We start from the raw sequence: 17455 nt of genomic DNA, 5'->3' as shown, positions 1-17455 counted from the left end.
GTGTCCGCCAATAAAGCTTAGGTTGGAGCCTAGCAACCAGACTTCAGTTTCCAGTTTCCTATTTGTATATAGTAGAAATGTTTCATTGCTGCCACGCCCTGAACGGCGGTCCGTGCCTCTCAATGTCACTTGGGGGCGCACTAATCAATAAAGTCTCACAACTAGAGCTAAATAGCCATTCAAATGGAGCTTCGTTTCGAGGGTCCAGGAGTACGACTGCCCGTTTGATTGTAAAGAAGAATAGAGTTACTTTTCAGTGAATAGGAATTCGAAACCAAACACAGCTTTTAAAACCGTTAAGCAAACAAAGATGCTCTTCGTAGGTTTGCGAAGAAACGGCTGTACCTTGAAAATATTTTCGGAGGTACATTCAAAATATAGTGACTATTAATTTTTGGGCTTGTTCCCCTGGTGGGAAACAAATTAGTGTGACAGGTGTTACTAAAACAAAAGCAAACCGATAAGACACTTGCAAGATGGCGGCCTCTGTTGCTTATTTCGGCAGAGACTATGCCAGATCGGCCAGTGGCCCTCTCTCAATGTCTATCTAACGTGTAGCTCTATTTAGCTAGTCTTCAGTGATAGGCAGAACGTAAAGACAGAAACCAGGTTGGTTTTGTCACCTGTACAATGCAACACGAGCTAAGTCCTGAAAATAAGGTACATGAGTATAGCGTGTGAATATTAATTGTAATTAAGCTGGTAAACTTGAGGTTAGCATTAGAAAAAAGCGACATCAATACAGTTTAAATATGATGACCTCCTATTAGTAGTTAGTAATTGAAACGGTAATAGTAATTAAGTGAGACTAACTTAATATTTTAGCAATTTGCTCCCTTGATTTGGCATTTGGCTGATCATACTAAGAAAAAATGTTTTCTTAATGGCCGCCGTTAACAGAATCGAGCCCCGCCCCCGCCGTCTCCACTCCCCCCGCTTAACTTTATAGTCCTTCTTTCCTGTTACTGACTCCCGGCCCTGAGGGCGGAGGGACTGTGTGACAGCAGCAGAGGGCGGGGCGGGGTGACAGGCCCTCGGCCGCCGCTCCTCAGTCCTCACCCAGCTGAAGTCACTTACCCAAGTCACTGGAGGATCCTGCGGAGCCCGGTGTCCGCCGCCATGGACTCCCAGAAGGTGAGGCATCAGCACAGCCCCACAACGGAGCTGCCACAGTGTGCGCCTGAAGGGTGTGTCTAGTGTTCCTGTCTTAAGTGGTCCCCAGGATTTGAGAGATGCTGATGTTCTATTGCCCCACTCCTGCTTCACCCCCGAGGGGCGAATGCGCCGCCCTGGGCTTCAAGAGTTAATTGTCACCCCTACCCAGCCAGTTACTGCTCAGCCACCGTCGACCAGTGTAAAAGAATGCACAACCTAACGGTTTCTGTGACATGCTTACAACCCATTTGTATCTTGTGTAAGACTTAAACATAAAATGCACGTGATTCACACGCGAAAGAAAGTGTGAACGGCATGGAATGCACATTTTGTTTTCAGTATAATGAATTGCTTTTCAACACGTGCATGTAGCACCGCTTTTACACACCGGCGCCTCGGACTGAACTCAGCCCCACAGAACATTCAAATTCTAGTATCCTTGACTTGAGGGACATGCTGAAAAGCTTACACTTGGGCTCTTTTTGGACCCCGCCTTGCCCCCTCACACGCCCTGTCCCTTGTTCCCATGTCCTCTGGGCAGCGGGTAAGGAGTGAACTGAGACTACGGCTGCCTTTTGTGATGCCTCTGGCGCAGAGCGCTGAAGCTATCCCATTTGTACCTTAGGATGCTGCTCCCAATGCTTTCTTGCTGAAAACTCTCGCATGCGAGCAGGTGCATAGTTATCCCGGGCGCCCATGATGCCCAGAGTGCGCTGATGTGGAAATAATGTCGGATAATTAATTGCTATTGTGTTTATCTGCAAGCCACACCTAACCTGCACAGGGACTCTTACACTAGCTGATACTGACCAGCTTTACAGCATAGCCACCGGATTGAATAGGGTTAAAAAGTTAATCTGTACTTTTGTGCTGTAAAAGTGGCTCTTGCTTTTTTTGTGATGGCTCGTGTCCTGTGCGCGGAGCTCCAGTCCGGATAAATCTGTTGAATTTTGGTGTTCCCAGTACATTTGATTTATAGTGAGTTTCCTGTAGCCTTGTGCGTTTCCTTTCGGGTACTTCAGAGTACCCAATAACTAATAATATACAGTGAATTAAAGAGACGGGCAACACGAGAGGGTGGGCTCCAATGAAGCAGTGGAGCTTCTATCTAGTATTTTTTGAACAATACCCTCAATCTGAGAAAGCTAGTTTGAATTATTCAGCCTGTGGGAGTGTCCTCTCTTTCATTCACTTTCTTAGGCTAATTCTTTTGTGTTTTTCATAAGAGACAACATGCAATACCATATAGAGCAATATCCGATCCAATTATTACACTCCCTTCACAGAAAGTTTGTATGATAACGCCTCCACTGTGGATTTAAAAACTGTAATCAATAGTAATAAAAGAATAACTTAAAGTATCTTAAAGCAAAACAAAAATACCAACACCCAGTGAAGTACGTACACCTTATGTGGATGAACTTTGTGTTTTTAGGTAGATTTGAGACAACCAAGTTTTATACTTTTGAAAGATTGCATAGTGATACTTACTGATTTCAAAAGTGCAGGCGGGTGTTTACAAAAAGTTGTAAAGTATGAAAAAAGTACAGCTACGAAATCCATGCACATTCACACATTTAAACAAACCGGTTCTCTGTAGTTTGTATATAACGTGATGGCAGAACAGAAATATCACCTACCACAGTGTATACTGTACATATCTCGTTTGGCATATATTATAACTTTAAAGATGTCAAATACCTTTGTTAGTCAACTTTGGCAACGTTAAAGTACTCTTATGCAGAAAAGGTTGAGGAGAACATTAGTGCCTTACAAATGATAAACACCTGGGATTTTTTCTTTAAGAGTGTGAGGCAAATGCTTGATGCAGACTGCAGTCATTGCTTGCGAGTTGTAAAAAAACAGACACCTCTAAAATAGGAAGTGAAGAAGAATTTATTCTACTTTTGGCACCAGCACCTAAGTAATCCCCACCCACCACCTTATCGATCCTCCAAAGTGTTGTTTGTTTACTGTATTGATGTTGTTAATACCTCTGACATTTCGGCTCTTTAGTGGGGAACATGGTGCATATTATCAAGTTAACGTATGATCCCACAATACAACTGCAAGACATGTTGCACCAACTATTACTGGAAGTCACAAATGGAGACAATTTGACACATCCATTATCAGGACAGAAGATAAAGCTTAAACACACTAGTGATTGTAATTCTGTTAATATCATTTATTGCATAAAATGCCCCTGTGGCAAACCTTATGTGGGAAAAACATCCATGAAACTGAGAGTTAGAATCACTGAGCATAAGAGCAGGATTCGCACTAGGATGTCAACGTCCAGTTTAGCTGTTCACTGGGAAGAGGCAAAACATTCTATTTCTCAACTGAGGGTTCAAGTCATTGAACAGATCAATAGCTGACCAGGTATTAACGTAGACAGGTTACTGTTACAACGTGAATTACACTGGATTCAACTGTTGGGTACCATGCAACCGACTGGTCTTAATGACCGTTTCGATAGGAGTTGTTTCTTATAAATCACAGTAGGTTCATCTCAATTACATTGTGTTGTTCACATTTCAGTTAGCAATATCATGTGATCATCAGGAGTACTTTTCATATTGTTAACGCTGTTAGAGAATCATTAATTGACAGTAATTCATGTATGGGTCAACACGGAGTCCTTTGTATATGCCATCACATCATTTGTAACTTTGTCTGTATGTTTAAACCCGCACATGGTGTCACCTGAATTCGAATTAACATGAATAATGTTATTGGTGACCTTGAATAGTCGTTTTTTGCTTTTACAGATTGCCCCGGAGGAAGGGACATCATCGTCCCGAAATGCATCGGGCACTTCATCAAAAAATTGTTTGTTATGTATTTCTATGAAGAGAAAAGTGTATGAGATTACACTATAATGTTACGTTTTTATCAATGAATGTATAATTTTCATTTGAACCAGAAATACATGGTTACTATGAAAAAGTTAAAACATTTGTTCTAAACACATATGATATATATAAAAAAGCATACTGATCATTTTGTGTGATATCTTTGGATTGAATCATTACACTTTCATTGTTTACTGTTTGATTTTGAGTATTTAACCATAGAGTCCTCAAGGACTGTACAAGCACAGTGCGCGGCGTGCCCTGCCAACCTTGACGGTACGTTTGATTTTGTTTATCAGCACTTGAAAGGCAGCAAGTGCTACGCTGCGGCACCTTTACAAGAATTGTTTAAGATTTGTCTGATTTATTTAGATTAGCTATAGTAGGGAGTGCACTTCCATCCCGCTTCATCGCATATTATCAAGCAGCAGCGATAATTATCGCTGGCCGCTCTTAGCGAGATTTTTTTTTATCCCATCTATCGCTGGCAATTACCGCCATGCTATCGCTGTATTAACAACGCATAGCACAATGGCGATAATTATCCAGCGATAGCGGTGTTTTCCATGGAACATTGCTGGTTTTCCAGCGAAGTTCCATGGAAAACGGCGATAACCTTGCTGATACGACCCTGTGGTCGTATCCGCATAATCCACCCCCATTGTTAGGTATAGGTAAGTCTGCATTTGGCGAAAACCAGTTTTCGCCCAAAGCTAACGTCTGCAAAAATGCGTGGGCCTCATTGTAAATATCATGATGTTCATTTTGCGATATTTTATAAGGTTGTCCGTCAGGGGTACGCCCAGTGACGCCCACTTTGCATCTCATTAGAGATGTGAAGTTAGGCGTGCTGGAAATGGACGCTAAGTCAAGGAAACACGCAATAGCGTGTCCTTGATGAAAATTGCGATAAAATTCTCGCCGCTTTTCGCACAAAAACGGACGCTAAAGCTGCAATAATGTTATCGCCAGCCCTTGTTAATATGCCCTGAAGTGATTAATAAGCACGTGTGACCTTTAGCATGGGAGATTTTGAGCCAGTCCTTGTTCACCTCTCTTAATGTATGGCAGTGCTAAAGGTTGTCACTGAAGGAAGAGGTGCGAGAACTGGCAAGCCTAGAGAAGCTGGGTGTCTTTATCTGGCTCTGCTAGGATGTCATGTGGATACTTAGTGGTGGGCCTGTGAACCAAAGCATTGTGGGAAGGTAATTTGCTTGCACCATAGGCAGGTTAGATATGCTTGCTGCAATAATCTGCTCTTATTTTCTACATGTACAATGTCTTTTGGGGACTCAGCTGATAAATTCGTGTCATAAGGTAAATGCTTTGCAAATAACTGCTAAATGTTGAAAATTCAATTGAAAACCTAAAGGGTTATTTCAGATATTTTAAATTTAAAGCCCAAGGTCAAGAGAAGCTGCTGTGAGTGTCAGTGCTGGTCTCTGTTAACCATTTCCATGTATCTTTCTTCAGCATCTCTTTAAAAATTGAATTCACCTACCGTTCCGCCTCATCACAGGCATCTGACAGCTGCTTCCAGCAGCAGTGCCGTTTCTTGAGACACATGCCATTAGGATAATTAGGAGCTAAAAGGATCAAGTCACTCAACAGAACGTGCAGTTCTTTCACCACTCTTACGTGGCACGCAATGTTTACTGAGTAATGCAGGCGTGCCCACTATGCAAACTACAAGCTGCAGTTATTGCTACCCAATTGTTTGCGAGGAGGGCAGTAAAATCAGTTTAATTTGTTTTTTTAAAAGTGCTTGGTGTTGCTGCACGAATTTAATCTCGTTCGGGACAAACTGCTCAGTCAAAAACTGATGAGACATTTCTTTTTTTTTTTTTTATTTAAAAGTTTTTTTTATCGAAAAATAAAAGTGGCATATACATTGAACGGGGAAATTGCTTTTCCAAAATAAATATGCGTTTGTGATTTCACATTTGAATGTTTTTTTTTTAATAACTTTACTCCTTCTTGTACCAAGATTGGAAATCGAACTGATGGTTTGATCTCATTTAAGTTCATGCTTAGGTTTAATTTCTTTAAAGCAATGTTGTTGATTAGTGCTTGTGCATTCTGGCTTGCAGAGTTTTTCTTTGATGCTAGTTTGAATTGTCCATGTTATGTATTGGAATAGTATGTTTACAACATGTGATTGCTCTGCACGGGTTTTTGTTGCAGGGGTGGGTCCCTGCGTGCATAATACTCCTTGCGCTGCACAAGTTTTTTAACTTTTTTTTAACTTTCTGGTTGTCCCTGTTGGTTGGCGGGGGCTGGACATTGGGTATTAGTTCCTCTTGTCTTCATTCACGTACACGTTGTCCTTTGCTTAGGGTAAGGGCAGGACATTGGGTTTAAGTCCCTTCTGTCCACAATACTTGTCTTCCTACCTGGGAGGACACATGATTTTACATTGGTGTCCCTTATTTTAGTTTGGGGCAGGACACTGGATTTTCAGTCCCTTTTGTTCACGTGACTTGTCTCTACATGAAGAGCACATATTATTTTACACGTTGTCCCACCTTTATTTTTGGGGCAGGACATTGGGTTTTTAGTCCCTTTTGTTCTCATGACTAATCTCCTTACATGGAGAATCTACATTTTAACGTTTTTTATTTTTTTTATATTTGAGGAAGGGAATGGCTTGTGAATTCTATATCCATCTTGCCTCTTGTATTTAGTTCCTTACCCTCTCGTGGTGTGGTGCTTCCGTCATCCCTGGGTCTGGGCTTTACTCATTTTGTTTAGTTCTATCCCTTATGTGAGTTGGTTTTGCTCTCATCCCTGGGTTTTGAACTATTTATGATTGCCGTATCTTTTTGTATATCAATTCTTGCATTGATTTAGTGTTTATAGAATTCTCTCATCCTTATAGTTTTATGTTTGCTTCTGTTATTCTTTTATTCAATAGGGATATATAGTATTCCTCCATGTTTTATTCTCTTATGTTTCCCTATCCCTAGCTGCTCAGCCTGTGTGTGTGTGTTCGGAGTGGAATGTTGGTGTGTGGGCTATGTGTAGAATGCCTGGGTGATTGGATGAGGAGTGACAGTTGGTGAATGGGGCTGAGCAGCTAGGAGACTTCTCCTGGTGGGGCTGTGATTTACCACCTACAGGACTTTTATACCTGTTATGATTACTTGATGAAGACCTTTACTACCTGTTAACCAACCTATGAATAAACCTACTTGGTTTACAACATACCAGCGTGTCTTCATTACTACATAATATCATATTGAAGCCAGGCGGAGCCCTAAAATTCTAAAGCCGCACAATGTATCAGTGACCTATACCTGAACAATTGAGGGACCACTGCCGGGAACTTTTCCAATGGGATTGCTGAGTAAATGGAAAACCATGTCACCCAGTTCTTGAGGGACAACTCCACCCATACCTTCTTCGTTTTGTGCTCTCCCTTCCATTGGACAACCCTGGTGTTAATCAGATCAAAGACATCCATATATTCGCCTTAAATGATCTTTTCCTTTGTTTCTGCCGGCACATGCCCAGTGATCCCCGAAGGCCGGTCCAACAGCAGTGATAAGAACCAAAGAGCATGGGACTGACCTTGAGGGGGAGAGCCTGTGATGAGGGAATTGCTGAGGGTGGGGCCACTGTATGTGGCACTGAACCTAAGGGGTTGGGACTGCCAGTAAGCAGCTTGTGACGTGGAGGCGCCAGCGGTGAGTGGGGTGGTTGCCACCCAAGATTGGACCATATTTGAGCTGCAAAGCCATTTAATTGTGCTATGGGGCAGTAGGAACTGACCACTGGGATGTACCACCACTGTCCTCCCAACGTGTGCTGCAGGGGCCACAGGTCTAGCAATGGCTGTGCTTAAAGATGGGGGAAGGTGTGTTGCATGGGGGCCCCCCAAGTGGCTGTGATACTGCAGGTGCTGCCACTAACTGAGGAACACCCTCACTATATGCTGTACTAAAATGGACCCCACTTCTCTGCCCAACAACTCCTCCACTTTGTGCTGAGCTTGGTCGCCTGGGTTTCACAGTAAACTGCTGGGGGATGGCCCGCTGACTCCCTTCCTCACCTGCTGGCCCAGACTGTGAATGTACGCCCACCCTTGCTTGCAGGGGTTCTGGAAGGGCCACTCTGTAGCACGCCAGGACCTTTTCCTGCCGCTTAGGTAGGGGAGCAACCTGTTGTCCTCCTTCTTGGGACTTTGGGACAACTTCTTCAGGGCCCATCCAGTGCCATGTGTCTTTGCTACTTTCCAGGGTTTGTTGAATGACCAAAATTCTTTTTGCGTGGCTGTGGTGTCCTAGGAGACTCGAACTCGCTTTGGGACCATGATCTAAAACGGGTGTCACATACTGAGAAAAAGCGCATGATTAGATGCTGTTCCCCGAGCACCCTACTACGCGAAACAGAGAGAAGCAGCATGTTAACATTGATCGCATGAATAGCTATAATGAGATTCAATATGGCCCTGCAACGAGGTTAGAAGTGCATTACAACTTGGCATGAGTAGCGCGAGCCAGGATATAACCGGAATGCACAGGTGAAACAAAGCCAGGTAAAAATGTCTCGGCACGAGAACTGAAGGAGCGCTGCATTCTATCATTATTATTTTTCGCTTTAAATGTATTTATTTTTTAATGTTTTCAGTTTTTATCTATAGAAACAACAGTAATTGAACACTTCAGAGTCTAAGAACATAACCGCTTTGCTACATTGACTGTTTAGCCCCAGTATAGAGATTACAAAGGGTAAAAACTCCACCACCTAATATACTGGCCAAGTGGTTATCCATCCCGAGCTACGCGTGCCTACCGATCACTTGTTGAAACAGTGTTAGGAAAGGACAAGATTTGCATTACCAAGAATTGATTCACTGGAACACCCATCGCAGAATAACCATATGTTTCAAGCAGGTTATAGTTAGGAATTATCATTTAAAAACCTTAGAAATTCACAGAAAAAACATAGGTTTCAGGGGTGTTATAGTTAGCTGGCTATTTCACTCATACAAAACCATTGAAATTCCTCAGTTCTAGTTAGATCTGCTAACTATTACTCGCGCGCCTGCAATGCACTGCTGATGATGTCACATATTACATCATTCATGACCTGGTCAGTGACATCACTGATGACGTCATCCAGTGAATGTGGTTTAGTTTGAAATTTAAATATATATATATATATATATATATATACACCAATCTGTATTGAAGATTGAATTTCAAAGGGTTTTTCAAATGACAATTCCTAATTATAATTTTGACCACTTCCCCATATTTTCAACAAGAAACCAAATCTGCAATGCTACCTAAAAAAACGAGCAATAGTTTCACTTACCACTAACAAATTAACATCCACATTTAACTAGTGTAAGGACGTCGACTATGTACTGTGTGAATTACATCCAACTCATACCCATATTTAAAGTGCAATAAGTGATAGAGGTACTACTTATACACTTCTGACACCCAACAAAATCACAATACCCAGCGTCCCCACCACTACAACCACCCCTCCTCACCTCTCTCCCTCTACTACCTCAGAGGCAGCGCAAAACAGGACAACAAACCTTCCCAAGATAATATATCTCCTCAACAGAACACTAGCTCCATGTTCAGAGATGTGGTAACCAACTATGTATAAGGGAAGGAACTCGCACATCAACAATAATTTACACAATGCCAAGACTACCGGTGAAATGCTATAACCAACGCACTATAGAAACTAAAAACTTTTCCATGTGCAGATATACCATTCATACGTGTGTACTGCATAGTGGACACAACCATATTATCTCAGACTCTGAGAAATATCTCGGTCATTTTGCTGTGTTGTCCCCCCCCTCCTTGAAGCAGAAGTGGAGGGGGCTGATCCAACTTACGCTATTCCAGCGTAAGAGTATAAATAATTAGCCTACGCCTTGGGCGTCATTCACTTCTGCAAAGAGAAAAGACTCTACCACAGCGAAGGTCCTCACCCTGCCACGTGGCTGCCGCCATGACCACGTGTCTCCTTGATACAGGCCGATTGTGAACTCAGTGCAACAGCACCGCAGACTTATGTCTGTATCGACTACTGCCTTCGATCTACACTGCGGACAGCAGGGTTCACAACTTGAATTCAACTTTGTATCTACACTACGGACAGTAGGGAATTCACCCTTGATTTATTTAATGTAGTGACAATTATACTGTATGTGTTTAGCTTTTGTTAAAATAAGAGACAAAAATAATTTGTCCATATCTGTGCTCAGTACTGCCTTCGATCTACAGTGCGAACATCAGGGGTCACAACTTCAATTCAGCTTTGAATCTATACTACAGCAGTATGAAATTTAGCCTTGATTTATTTAAGGTAGAGATAATTGTACTTTATGTCCTCAGATTTTGGTAAAGGATATGACAAAAAGAATTTCTTGATGTTTGTGATGACTACTGCTTTCGATCTACATTGTGAGGGCTCACGATTCAGGTGGAATGGCGATTTTACATGACGCATTCCAGGAGGCAAGAGACATTGGAGCAGTGCGACCCGCCCGAACCACGAATCATCGCAGGGTGCGCACCAGCTGAGTTCTTCAGGTACCACTAACTCACTGCATCACAAATCATCTCCCCGTGGCCCTATTAAGACAGAATTCACTAGGCAAAAAACTTTGCTCCCAGTTCGGCTGGCCCACACCATGCATCATCGCTGGCTGCGTAGACGCTGAGAGCCACACCTACCACTAACTCTAAACCGCTCAAGTCAATGCCACATAGCTGTGGGCCCTTCCTGACGACTGCCTCTGGTCTATACTGCGAACAATAGGGCTCACAATTCAAGATTAGTACTGCTGCAAATTGTGTAAGAGACTATAATAAGTTAAGGAAACCAAATGCTCCCAATCTGCAACATCGCCACCAAACATAAGTCCCCATTTTGAGTAAGTTGGAATGCACTGCTTGAAGTGCAATCATTTTAATTTGTTATGGGGAGCAATCAGTGGACCTAGTTTGCAGAACAATTGATAACCATCAATGGTAGTTTTTTTTTTCCTCCCCTCAAAGTACATGCAATCCAGTATGTAACATTCAATGCTTTGAGTGTAATCCGTTCAGACCACGCATCATCGCAGGGTGAGCACACGCTAAACACCAGACTTACCACTAACTCAGTACACCATAAATAATCGCCCGAGGCTTTATTAAGGGAAAATTCAGTAGTCAAAAAACATTACCTCCAGTGCGGCCTGTCTGGACCACGCATCATCGCAGGTTACGTACACGCTCAGTCCCAAATGTACTACTAACTCAGTGCACCATAATTCATCACCAGGTGGCCGTATTCAGGCAGAATTCAACTAACTTTTCATTCATTATTTGCAGAGTGCAATACCAAACTAAATAAAACGTCTATCAAACCCTATACAATATCCCTTTAGTAGCCTTCCTTCAAAAATGTATTTTATATCAGTTCTAGGTTTAGTTGAAAAACAAAATTTGCACTGCAAGTGCAAAGGCACACTCAATGGCAGTCTACACTGCGGACAGCAGGTCACAACTTGAACTATAATGTCCCTGAAACATACACATTTCAACAATGTATTCCGTACATGTTTCATCTTTTATTTCAATTGTGATTACAGATTATGCAGTCCAGTAAGCAATACGCTGACTACCAGATGTACCACTGACTCAGTGCACCATAAATAATCGCCACGTGGCCTTATTAAGGCAAAATTCAGTAGCCAAAAGACGTTCTTAGCAGTGCGGTCTGCCTGAACCACACATCATCGCAGGTTCCACACAAACTGACCCTACCTTAGTGCACCACAACTCATGAACCCTTTACGATAGAATCTTTTGTGTATTATTTCACATGTAGTGCTCCTACCTTTGTACAGCAGAAGTCCTAAACCATTTATAATTGAATATCTATGTATGATATTGTGATTACTATTCTACTTGTTACCAACAGCAAAGTAATAAAATGGAGTCGAGCACACATGTCCGTACCCACTTCAACTATCTATTTGTGTCTGTGTACTTATGTTTGTAAAATGCTGCTCCTACGCCCTACCACATTATATTGTGATATAAATAGCGTATACAACCATCTTACCTCTGACAGTAAGTGTGGGCTATTCCTCCTTTACAAGAAAATACAATTTTAGCATATTAATATAGCGCAAAATCAACCCAAAACTATATCAGCAATTTACATGAGCACCGTATTTACAGTACATTTTCAGGCACGTGTAGATTACATCATTACTCTACAATAACAGGATGCGGACGCAACTCCGAGCCTCGAACACTGATTTCCAGCACCAAGTTCAACAGTATATCTGAATGACCACATACGTATATATATTATCTGCCTTTCATGTGCCAAAAACTGCAACTTAAACCTTTAACAGCCCTGTATTACTACAGCTACAACACTCCACTGAATGTACAACAAACATTCATAATCGCAGAAATGCGTCATATCCACCATCTTTAATGTCAAGTCAAGTCAAAATTTGTATAGCGCACTACTCACCCAGAGGGTCTCAAGGCGCTTCGGGGAGGGGGTTCGCTATTTATCAAACAGCCATGTTTTGAGTTGTTTTCTGAAGGAGAGGTGGTTCTGTGTAAGTCGGAGGTGGGTGGGAAGAGAATTCCAGGTTTTGGCTGCTAAGTAGGAGAATGATCTTCCTCCCATGGTGGCTCTTCGAATGCGTGGGATCGCGGCGAGGGCTTGATTGGACGATTGTAGATGGCGGGTGGGGGTGTAGAATGTCAGGCGCATGTTGAGGTAACTGGTTCCTAGGTCGTAGAGGGCCTTGTGTGCGTGGGTGAGGAGACGGAACTTGATTCTCTTGTTGACGGGGAGCCAGTGAAGGTCTCTCAGGTGACCGGAAATGTGGTTGTGGCGTGGTATGTCTAGGATGAGTCTGGCGGAGGCGTTCTGAATGCGTTGGAGTTTTTTCTGTAATTTGGCTGTGGTTCCGGCATAGAGGGTGTTTCCGTAGTCCAGTCGGCTTGTGACAAGTGCTTGGGTGACCATCTTTGTTTCGGTGGGGATCCATCGGAAGATCTTTCGGAGCATGCGTAAGATGTTAAAGCAAGATGACGAGAAGGCGTTGACTTGTCTGGTCATTGAGAGGGAGGAGTCTAGTATGAATCCTAGGTTGCAAGCATGATCCGTAGGTTTGGGCGCGCTGCCTAAGGCCTGAGGCCACCATGAGTCGTCCCATGCGGAGGGGAATGATCCAAGGATGGGACTTCCGTCTTGTCTGAATTCAGTTTTAGGCGGCTGTTCTTCATCCACTCGGCTACGTCTTTCATCCCTTCATGTAGGTTGGTTTTGGCGGTGTTTGGGTCTTTGGTGAGGGAGAGGATCAGCTGTGTGTCGTCAGCGTAGGAGATGATGTTAAGGTTGTGCTGGCGTGCGATGGATGCGAGGGGGCTCATGTAGACGTTGAAGAGGGTGGGGCTGAGGGATGATCCTTGTGGTACTCCACAGATGACTTCGGAGGACTCTGACCTGAAGGGGGGGAGGCGGACTCTCTGGGTTCTTCCGGCGAGGAACGAGATGATCCAGTCCAATGCTTTTTCTTGTATCCCGACGTTGCTGAGGCGTTGTACGAGGGTGCTATGGCAGACCGTGTCAAATGCTGCTGAGAGGTCCAGGAGGATGAGGGCAGCTGTTTCCCCGTTGTCGAGTAGTGTTCGGATGTCGTCTGTTGCTGCGATGAGGGCGGTCTCGGTGCTGTGTTTTGCTCGGAAGCCGGATTGTGTGGTGTCGAGGGAGCCGTTGAACTCGAGGAAGGCGGCGAGCTGGTTGTTGACAGTCTTCTATATGACTTTGGCAGGGAATGGGAGGAGCGAGATGGGGCGGTAGTTCTTAAGTTCGATTGGGTCTGCTGTAGGTTTCTTCAGGAGGGCACTGAGTTCGGCATGTTTCCAGCTTTCCGGGAATGTAGCGGTGTTGAAGGAGCAGTTGATGATGTCTCGGAGTTGAGGTGCGATGACGGAGACGGCCTTGTTGAAGATGTGGTGGGGCATGGATCGGTTGGTGATCTGGAGTGGATGGAATTCATCAAGCGGATGGTGTCTTCGGTGCTAATTGGGGTCCAGGCGCAAAGGGTGGTGGTGGGGGGCTTCAGTTCAGAGGTAAGGGGAGTGGATAGTTCGCCGAAGCTGTTATGTATGTCAACGATCTTGCTGTGGAAGAACGAGGCTAGGGAGTCGCAGAGTTCTTGAGAGGGGGTGATGTCGTTGGTGCCGGCGCTGGGGTTGGTAAGCTCTTTGACGATGCTGAAGAGTTCCTTGCTGTTGTGAACGTTGTTATCGAGTCGATCCTTGAATGCTGATTTCTTGGTGGATCGGATCAGCTGGTGGTGTTTGCGGGTGGCGTCCTTGAGGGCGGTCATGTTGTCTGTGGTTGGGTTTTTTCACCAGGCTTTCTCGAGGGTGCGGCAGGTTTTTTGGGGAGTTTTTGAGGTCGTCATTGAACCAGGTGGCTTTTTTGTTTCTTGGCTTGTTGTGGTGGTTTTTCACGGGTGCTAATTCGTCAGCGCAGCGGGTGATCCATTGTGCAAGATTGATGGCTGCATGGTTTGGGTCCGATGATCTGGTGGGAGGGATTTGGTTTAGCGCTGTGGTGAGCTGGTCGGTGGTAATTTTGTTCCAGTTTCTGCGGGGGACTTGTTGTGGGTGGTGGTGTGTCGTGGTTTTTCTGAAGTTGAAGTGGACGCAGCTGTGGTCCGTCCAGTGGAGTCCTGTGGCATGATTGAAAGAGATGTGCTTGCTGAAGGAGAAGATTGCGTCGAGCGTGTGTCCGGCGTAATGGGTGGAGGTGTTTACCAGTTGTTTGAGTCAGAGATTGGCGAGGTTGTCCAGAAGGGTGGTGGTGTTGCTATCGTTCTTTTCCATGTGGATGTTGAGGTCCCCTAGGAGAATGTAGTCCTCGGAGGAGACGGCGTGTGGGCTGATAAAGTCAGTGATGTCTTTGCTGAATTGTGTGCGGGGTCCTGGGGGTCTGTAGACGAGGGTACCCCTAAGTGTAGTCTTGGGGTCGGTGTGAATCTGGAAGTGGAGATGTTCGGCGGCTGTGAAGGTGTTGTCAGCGCTGGTCGTGATGCGGATGGAGTTCTTGTGGACGATGGCGATGCCTCCTCCTGTTTGGTTGATGCGGTCCCCTCGGATGATCTTGTAACCGTCCGGGATGGCTATGGCGATGTCGGGCGCTGATGAGGCATTCATCCAGGTTTCCGTGAGAAAGGCGACGTCCGGAGTCGCGGTGTCAAGTAGGTTCCAAAGTTCAATGGCGTGTCTGTGGACCGAGCGGGTGTTGAGCAGGATGCACTTCAGGTGGTTGTTGTTTGCGCTCTGTTTGGCGTTATTGGTTGTAGTATGGGACCTAATGCAGCTGAACTTGCAGGATTGGCAGGTGAAGGGTCCATGGGCGCGTCCTGGGGCAGCTTGGTGGCAGTCTGGGAGTCGGCCGGTGTTGAATGCAGTGAGGGTTGTGGCGTCGTACGTAAGGCGGGTGGAACAGTTTTTGCGGGGGCCAGGGGGTATGGCTCTAGGCGCGGTCCAGGCGCGGACAGGCGTAGACGGGCTTACCTTTGGCGCGCATAGGGCGCGTCCGCTGCGCGTAAGTGCATCTGTCATAAGTGGAGAGTGGGAGGGAGTGCAGCGAGGGAGGAGCAGCTCGGAGGCGGGAGCGGGTTGGCGAGTGGAGAGGGGATCGATACTAGGTGCTGTAGGGAGCGGGGGTGGGGCCGCGGGGGAGCAGCGGCTGGGAGCGGGGAGGGGAGACTGCCTGGGACAACAAAATGGCACCAAACAACAACAAGGTGATGCAGGGCGATATCGGGGCACAGAAACTAATTCAAGCAGCAGAAACGTGAAGCACTATCTGGCACACTAATTAATTAATTTTAGCAGCAGCAATACGCGATGCACAGGCTGGCACACAGATCAATATTAGCAGCAAATGCTATCAGCAGCAAATACGATACCACAGGCGAGATCGGGGGCACAGTCAGGCACAGAGTGTGGAAGCTCTACAAGGATGGCCAGGAGCGGGTGGAGATACCCAGTACCTTCCATGTTGGCCATGTTGTGGAACTTTATAGATATAATGACACATTTGTGTTTAGGACCAGGGTGACGTCGGCACTACAAGACGGACACTCAAATTTCTTGGTTTCTCATATAGCTCATGACTGAACCACGCCCATAGCACTGGAATCATGGTTCAGAGCCTCACACAGCACTGGCATACGTCAGGCCAGCCCAGTCCGCTTACGCCTCCAGGAAAAAACTAAAACGCAACACTGCCCAGATTTCCATTGTACGGATTTCTTATTTCCAGGTCTAGTTGTCAGAGCTGCACACACACTCCCTCATGCCTGGTATACACACACCCACACCCACACCACACCCATCCAGCACATGCTTTACTACACACGTGACCCTACCAAGAAAAAAGACTGAGCACACATGCTCTACGCCATTTTACAGTTGCTCCCATCGCAAGCGCTGTGATGGCCCGTCCTAGTGGTTCGGACGCCTCATGTAGGCGCAAACCATCAACCAATCCCTTCGGCCAGATTTTCTAAAACATTTCATTGGCTGTTGTGTGCTTAACTGTAGCTTCCTGAGCCTAATGTTGATTGGCTTGTTTTTTTATATGTGACCTTATGATACCCTCACCATGTATAAAGCCACTTTGTAAAACACTTTATTTTACAATGCGTTTAAAAAAACAAGTTTTGGTAGGGTGTTTTTTAACTTGTACTGTCTACTCTGCTTAAGAGTTTGTTGACTGTGAAGGTATTTAGAAATATTTTTTTATTTCTATTCTATCAAAATTGTGCCGACGTTTCTCCTTTAGTGTGGAGTACTATGTCCTTTCATTAAACGTATAATTCTTCAAACCATCCTTGAAAGAAAAATGCACAAGTTTTCCAAATATTTTTGAGTCTTTTTAAAACATCAAAGGGGTGAGTTGCAAAATCTTTTTTTCATTCATTGGTATTACGCGTTGGACCACATTTTTTTAATTTGATCATAAGCACTCATTCCTTATGTTTACATTATATAAGTGTTGCCTCGTCATCTTTATTTAAATGATTGGGCTTTTTTTACTTTCAGATAAAGTAGAATAGAAGTGCTACGACAAACACTACCTCACTACTTCATCTTTCCTTTTTTGTGTACCACATTTAACAATCATATTTAAAAAATAAAAGCATTCTTAATTAACATTTGAAGGCACAATTATCTTATTTTTGTCATAACAAGTGCTTGCGAAGATAATCCTCCAATTCTTTACGAGTGAAAATTGGTAAAAGCACTACTCAATATAAATACTTTTAACCCATTTTCACTGTAGAAGATAAAGTGTATTCTTCTGTATTCCAAAGTATTTCCTTTTTGTGTCGATAGTGTATTTATAGTACATTTTTCAATCATTATAAT

At 44.3% G+C, this 17455-nt stretch overlaps 1 protein-coding gene across 2 annotated transcripts in view; it reads left to right on the top strand.

Annotated features, from left to right (window-relative positions):
* The first annotated feature begins 980 nt into the window (after positions 1-980).
* The window catches only part of FSD1L (fibronectin type III and SPRY domain containing 1 like), a 359379-nt gene continuing 342904 nt past the window's right edge, over positions 981-17455 (top strand). The window contains exon 1 of one of the 2 annotated variants that reach the window (XM_086962086.1): positions 981-1134. In XM_086962086.1, coding sequence (XP_086818212.1) covers positions 1120-1134 — 15 coding nt within the window. In that variant the 5' untranslated portion in view covers positions 981-1119. The remainder of the gene's footprint in view (positions 1135-17455) is intronic. The other variant, XM_086962083.1, reaches the window with a different exon arrangement.

This window comes from Lissotriton vulgaris, chromosome 3_1 (genome assembly GCF_964263255.1).
Source record: "Lissotriton vulgaris chromosome 3_1, aLisVul1.2, whole genome shotgun sequence".
Taxonomy (NCBI): Eukaryota; Metazoa; Chordata; class Amphibia; order Caudata; family Salamandridae; genus Lissotriton; species Lissotriton vulgaris.
Note: the sequence above shows the minus strand (reverse complement) of the source record. Positions and strands in the feature narration are given on the sequence as shown.